Raw genomic sequence first — 7,741 nt, 5'->3', positions numbered from 1 at the left:
TTCCGGTCTGTTCTGGTTCCGTTCCGTTCCGGTCCGATCCGGTTCCATCCCGGTATATAGTGGGACGGGATGGAACTTAGTATCCATCCCGGTAATTCCGGTCCGGTTCATCCTGGTACCGGTCAACAAACCGGTCAAACCGTCCCGTTTCGATCCGGTACCGATTCATTCCGGTCCGGTGGTTTCGGTCCAGTCGGGTGCCCAACCTTAGTCACCACAAGTGGCCACGTATTTCTTGTACATAGAAAATTTTAAACAGATTTAAATTGTTATCTAATTCACGTACTCTCTCTATATGTCTTAGATATAATAGTTATATTATAATATTGATCAAATCAAGAATGATCAGGACTCAAATTACTTACATGTATTCCCCATAACCTCTATACTTTTCCATTGTAAACATACCACTTTTTCTCTTCCATATAATTGAAAAATAAACATCTCATTTTTGTCAAGTCTTTAAAGGAAACCTACCATTTCACACTTTGATAACTAACTTGGTTAACTTAAGTAGCAAAAAGATTCTTGCATACTATTTCAAACTTCAAACCATTCTGCACAAAACTCCAACCTTCTCAATAAAATCATATTAGAGAAGAGAGTAATCAAACAAAAATCCACAAAATTAAACTTTCACATAATGGGAAATTATCATCTTACACTTTTGGAAAACTCTAAATAACATAAACTCTCACATATCTACTTTTTCAAGATATTTATGTAAGACTTTAGAGTTACGTGTTGATATTGTGTTATCAAATTATAAAATATTTTTTTAAAAAAAGAGAATATATTAGAAAATAACAAAAGAGAAAAGTTTTTTTTTTATTTCTCTTGTTGAATTAATCTAAAGGAAAATCTCTTTATTTATAGGGGAAAAAACTAATTCGATCCCAAAATTAGATTCCTAACTTAGCTTTTTCTCAAAAAAACATATAAAAAAATATTTACTATGATACAAATATATTTATAAGACACAATACAAATCTTTAAAAAAAAAAATATTTAACACTTATATTCCATTTCTCTCCTAGTTGACCCAAGAACTACGTGACAAGATATCATTTGGAGTCTTGATTACCAATATATGCAAGCGTAATTAACTTCAATTATCATGTGATTAGGTCATCCAAAAGATGAGCGCTGCCGCCATGGCCACCGGTCAGCTATCCAAGGAGGCTGGTCAGCTTTCTATGACAGAATTCCCACATCTCAACCCTAAAATGCCTATCATAGCTACTAGTTTCCCTATGGAGAAGTCTTATATTAATTCAATTACAAATGGTACTCCTACATCAATACATAGTGCACTTAAGGAAGTAATATATGTGGAAGGCATTCCACGTATTCAATGGACGGAGGCAGACGTGGATACTATGAACAAAATTGAAAATTTGCAGTATGTGGTCGTTGGCAAATTTACATATGATGTAGCTGATCTGGAAGAGCTACGATTGATAATTCCCAAACAATGTAATATTAAAGGGGATTGTCAAATTGGGCTAATACTACTCAACAAACACATTCTTATTAGGCTTACTCAACATGCAGATTTTGTTAATCTTATCTCGAAAGGGGCATACTATATTGAGTGCAACGATGGATATTCATATCTTATGCGCACATTGATCTATGATGCACGTTTTAATATTAATGAAGAAACCACTATGTCAATGGCTTGGATCTCTTTTCCAAACCTATTGCCAAAAAGAAAGTTTGTTTTCTTTGGCATATGCAATGGGCAAGCCCGTACAACTTGATCTAACGACAATTAATAAAACTAGACCAAGTTGTGCGAGGGTGAAGGTTTTGGTGGATTTGAAAGGAAATTTTCCTAAATCGGTTATGATAGATATTGTAAATGAGAAGACTGGAGAGATGCGATCTGAAGAAATTCAAATTAGATATGATTATGTTCCTAAATATTGTTTGGAATGCAATATGCAAGGACATGACAAAAAGGAATGTCGACTTTTGATAAAAAAAAAAGAAGCAAGAGATAGTGGTGCTAGAAAAGAAGATTAGAGGCAAGGAGGAGGAAAGAAAGACGATGCACTGGAGAATACTGGAAAACCTGAAAGACCTTGGGTTCACTACTTTAGAAAAGAAAAAACAAAGATGTTATCAAATGGACTGGTAGTTGGAGACCCGGGTACATGGAGAGTTGTGAAGAGTAATAGATTTGCAAGTCTAGTGCTAACATTCCCAATCCAGTTATTACAGCCAATGTACATGAGCGTAAAGAGACAGGGGAGGTGATACAACAAAAGGAAACAACTAAAGATTGGGTCAACCAAGTCTTTGGCAAAACATCAACTGATCAAGCCAATGGATCGGATGTCAAAGAAATTCCTGCAAATGAAAAAGACATCAGTAATAAGAAACAAATAACAATGGATAAAATTGCAGAAGAAGAAACAAATGCAAAGGAGGTTAAGGAAGTAACCACTGACAATTATCAATCAATAGAACAACCATTAGCATAAGACAGTGGTGGTATTGAGAATGAAAGTGATAGTGAGCAAGTAAACAACAAAGAAATAACAATATTACAAAGTCATCAAGTAGTGCAACATACAGAGGAGGTAGCCAACGACAAGGCTATCATTATGGTACCAAATCAAACAGATGCTATTCAAGTCATATCTCCCATTAGGGTATTACATGATATAGTGTCTCATAACTTGGAAGAGGGGAAACTATTGGTCTTGGAGGATATTCAGGCTAAAGGTGTATCAAAAGTTGAACATTCCAATGAGGAAATGAACTATCTACCACAGGAAGCAGACTTATCCCCAAAGTTATTGAAAAGCTCAAGAAAAGGGAAGCAACAAGCAAGTGGAGTGGAGAATCAATGTATCAGGGTGCAGCCAAAGAGAAATAAATCAAATATTAAATTATGAAAGCTCTAATTTGGAACATTAGATCGGTGAAATCCCAACAAGATTTCCATAGAGTGCAAACGTTGCATAACTTTCATAAATTTTCTTTCATTGGTTTATTGGAACCTTTTCAACATACCAGACACATTAACAAATATTGTAGAAGACTGAAGATACAGGTGGTGAAGGCAAACTGTAATGGCAAAATATGGTGCTTTGTCAATTCAGATTTTGATATTACAGTGGTCAAGGCTACTGAACAACAATTGACATTATGCTTAAAACATCACCACCAAAGTCAGAAATGGCTTATTACATTGGTCTATGCTAAATGCAATGCTGAGGATAGACTAATGCTTTGGGAAGATATATATCAACTATCAACAGATATGGATAGCCCTTGGTTAATAGGTGGGGATTTCAATGTCGTCTTGAATGCAGAAGAAAAAATTGGTGGATTGCCAATCCATGATACTGATCATGAAGATTTTGATATTTGTATCCATAGTTGTGAACTAGCAGAAATTCAATTCAAAGGAAGTCCATTCACCTGGTGGACTGGAAGAACTGGAATGATTGTTGGTTTACTCATATGGAGGTTGAACATCTTGCTAGAACAGGATCTGATCATGCCCTTATGTTACTACACATGGAGGAAGGGGTGATTGGACATAGGAAACCTGTTAGGTTTTTGAACTTCTGGACTGAAAATGTTGTTTTTACTGAAGTTGTGAGACAGAATTGGGTGGCTAAGGAAAATCTGAATCCTTTTATATTATTTAAGGAAAATATCAGAAGGGTAAAAAATGCCTTGAGTAAGTGGAGTAAAGAGACTTATGGTGATATTTTTAAACAATTAGTGATTAGAGAAGATATTGTTAAAGTTAAAGAGCAATTGTTTGAGGAGGTTCCCAGTGTTGAAAACAGAGCAGTACTCCAGAAGGCTCAGGCAGAACACAAGAAATACTTGTACGTTGAAGAAACTTTTTGGAGACAGAAGGTTGGATTTGACTGGTTTGGGAAAGGGGACAGAAATACAAGATTTTTTCATAGCATTGTGAAGGGTAGAAGAAAGAGACATCAACTTAATAGAATTCAAGAAAGTCAGGGTGCTTGACTAGTGGAAGAAAATGAAATAGTAGCAGAGGCAGCATAATTCTATGCTAACCAATTTCTTCAAGAGAGATGTTATATCCTTTTCACTATTGAGACACATTCTTGTGAGTATTACAGAAGAGGAAAACGAAGATTTGTGTAGAGATCCTACTCTTGATGAAGTGAAGAGAGTTGTTTTCAGCTTGAATGGTGACAGTGCTGGTGGCCCTGATGGTTTGACAAGTAAATTTTATCAAAGCTGTTGGGAGATAATAGGTCCAGACATTTTCAGAATGGTCCAAGAGTTTTTTAGGGGTAACTCTCTACCCAAGTCATTTACTCATACTAATTTGATCTTACTTCCCAAAAAAGATTAGATTAACACTTTTGTTGATTTAAGGCCAATTAGTTTGAGTAACTTTATCAATAAGATCCTTTCTAGGTGTCACGCCCCAAGCCTACACCCTGGGCGGGACTGGCACTCGAAGACCATTACTGGCCCCAAGCGAACCCTTGGCCTGACTTACTTAACTTAGCGAAAGACAATATGCATATTAATAAAGATCAATAGTGCTTAACTGAACTGAATACAAAAATAACTGAGAATGCTTAAAGGTTAAACATTCAACTTGGCCAAAAGTGGCAACCCAAGTCTTAACAATAAGAAGTGATAATGAAAAGACTCAAAGGACTAACATTTGATTGTCTATGAAGCCTCTAAAACAATTGAGATGGATGTTGGGACAAACCCCACAACATCCTAATGAACTGACTAGAAAACAATGAAAATAGATCCTCTGGAATATAAGGAGGCTCACCGACTGACTTTGAACTGCTCGTTGGATCAACGGTGCGCTGGAATGTTGATCCTAGTTACCTGTGTCTGTATCATAAGATGATGCAGGCCAACTGGCATCAGTACATTGAATGTACGAGTATGCGAGTTGAAATGCTAAAACAACATAGGCTTGAAAGAGATTCTGAAAGAAATAATTACCTTGGCTCTTCTCAACTCATGAATACTTAACTGAACTCATTTCAATATCAAGTAGTTTAAAACAAGTGCAATATAAAGAAAAAAAAAAGAAAACTGTTTAAAACATGATGTCAACTCATAATCATAATATCATAAAAGACATACCATGATCCCTCTCAAAGTCTACTTGTGCAATGCATGAATGAAGTCTCATACCCCTATTCATACTAAGCAGAACCCCTTGAGGAACCATACAATTACTACTGTGGGAGTTTCTCTAACCGACAACCATCACATAAGAGCTATTGTGATGATACAACGATCTTTCTCACGCTGCCAGCGCATCCTATACCCGGCCAAAGGTATAGGACCTGAATTACTAAGTGGATCCACTAGTTTATGTGAAAATGATTCATCTAAAAAGTATGACCCTTTTGTACCCATGATGGCTACATGGTTTAAGGGGGTTGATAGTTACATGAACTCTTCCCCATCGGTGCTCAATACTACTCCCAAAAATATTATATTATATTAGCTCTTTGTGTTTAAAAACATACTTCTTCTGTGATTTGAGATTAGTGCTCAAAAACTTAGCTCAAAGTCTATCTTAGAAATCAAAGTTTCCCCTCTTGCTTCATTTAGAAAGAGACTACTCTTTTCTGAAAACTAGCCCAGTGGCTCTTTGGAAATCTCAATTTCCGTTCTTATTTTAAATATGAAAACATTTTAAATCTCTTTGGAATACTTAGTCCCCATATACTTTTTGAAGAAATGAACTTCAATCTATACTCTTTACTCTTTACTCAACTTGAACTTTAAGTCTTAAAACAAGGTTAAAAACATTTGCAAAAGACTTCTTGAAAAGACTATGAGAACTTCGTAAACTTGGCTCTTGACTTTCCTTGACTTAGATCCTAACTTTCCTTGAATTGGATTATGGATTCAAGGTTCATGATCTCATGTTTATGGATGATTTCATGATGTTTAGATGTACCTTAGAGTGTTGGAATCAACTAGAAAACATAAGTACATTGGTAAGGAACAAGTACGAAAAGATGGGGGAAGAATGGGAAGAACTGGAGTCCCTGGCGCTCTGAGAGGCGCGGGGCACCAACCCTCAACATTCAGAGAACAAGTTGGGGTGCTCTGGCTGGCGCGTCGCCCCAGAGCCCCACATTCAGGGACTGCTTTGGGGATCGCTGGCTGGCGAACGCCCCACTCCCTTCCTCAGGTGTTTGACGACTTTTCTACTCCGGTTTTCAACTCTAAACCCTCTAAACTTCAATGGTTCTTTCCCCAAAAACTTAGGATAATTTATACTCTCAATACATGATAGATTCAAACCGAAATTACACTCTGAAACATGAATCAAATCGCAAGAAACTTCAACAAAACAACCCATAAGAATTCAAACGAATTTCATCAAGAACTCAAAGGATTTACTTTCAAATCACACATATTTCACTGAATTGAATCATGATTGGCGCGTGGGTGAACTAAACCAATGCTATGTGATCTCACATACCTTGTAGGGATCACCCCCGATGAAATCTACAAGCCAAACTCGACGATCTTGACGAATCTTGAACGTTCTTTTCTTTTCTCCTTTTTTCTTTTCTTTTTTTCTCTTCTCTCAAAGCCCTAACTCTTTTGGTAAAAGTGTAAACTGATCTAATTCAGCTTAGACCCCTAATTAATTACCAAAAATAAATTAAAATAAAAGGGCAAGGAAAAGACCAAACTACCCCTTCAAAATTCGGATTGAACTTTCCTTAATTCAACAACCCAACTTCCAAAGGGCATAACTTACTCATACGAACTCGGAATCGTGCAAACTCGGCGGTGTTGGAAAGATAATTCCAAGAGATTTCCAACCATATCAAAGTACACCTAACTCCTACTGAGCTAGGAGTTATGACCATTTGAAGTTGACCAAAAACTCACTTTTCCTAGCCTAAACAAATTTTCAGATTTTCAATTCATTCCAAAAATGACTATTTCCAATTCTTAGCTTCTTCCTAGCTATTTCAAATTGCGAGATGTTACACTAGGGTTGTTCATGATAGATTGGAAGGCTTACTCCCCAGATTAATCTCTTCAAACCAATCAGATTTTGTGAATAGAAGTATTATTGAAAATGTGTTACTAACACAAGAGATTGTTACAGCTATCAAAAAGAGGGGTAAACCTTCAAATGTTATATTTAAGCTTGATATGGCTAAGGCCTATGATGGGGTCTCTTGGTTTTTCCTAATGAAGGTGCTAAGGAAGATGGGCTTTACTGAATCTTTTGTTGATTTGATATGGAGATTATTGGCCAATAATTGGTATTCTGTATTAATAAATGGGCAATCTCATGGTTTCTTTCATTCCACCAGAGGGGTGAAATGGGGAGACCCTCTATCCCCTGCATTATTTATACTGTCAGCTCAGGTTTTATCCAGGGCCCTAAATGCGTTATTTGAGGATAGCCCGTTTCAGGGATATGGAATGCCAAAATAGAGTGCTAATATAATCATCTAGCCTATGGAGATGATACTATTATATTTGCATCAGTCTACAAATATTCTTTGAAGAAGATTATGTCAGTATTGAAGAAATATGAGAATCAATCAGGTCAAAAGATTAACAGAGACAAGAGTGCCTTTTTTATTCACCAAAATGTAGCTGATGTTGATAGAACTCTGGTGGAAGAGTGTACATGTTTTAATAGAGGTCAGTTCCCTTTTAAATACCTAGGATGTCCTATCACTTATTCCAGGAAAAGAAAGGAGCATTATTCTGA

At 36.4% G+C, this 7,741-nt stretch overlaps 1 protein-coding gene across 1 annotated transcript; it reads left to right on the top strand.

The window, feature by feature from the left end:
* Nucleotides 1-2,612: 2,612 nt before the first annotated feature.
* On the top strand, nucleotides 2,613-7,458 carry LOC125829284 (uncharacterized). The gene is made up of 5 exons (XM_049508532.1): nucleotides 2,613-2,859; nucleotides 3,114-3,467; nucleotides 3,614-3,994; nucleotides 4,119-4,223; nucleotides 7,067-7,458. Exons 1-5 carry the CDS (start codon nucleotides 2,613-2,615, stop codon nucleotides 7,456-7,458), a joined length of 1,479 nt encoding a protein of 492 aa, XP_049364489.1.
* The last annotated feature ends 283 nt before the right edge of the window (nucleotides 7,459-7,741 follow it).

The sequence above is a fragment of the Solanum verrucosum genome, unplaced genomic scaffold (assembly GCF_900185275.1).
Source record: "Solanum verrucosum unplaced genomic scaffold, falcon-dt-bn FXZP01000028.1, whole genome shotgun sequence".
Taxonomy (NCBI): domain Eukaryota; kingdom Viridiplantae; phylum Streptophyta; class Magnoliopsida; order Solanales; family Solanaceae; genus Solanum; species Solanum verrucosum.
Note: the sequence above shows the minus strand (reverse complement) of the source record. Positions and strands in the feature narration are given on the sequence as shown.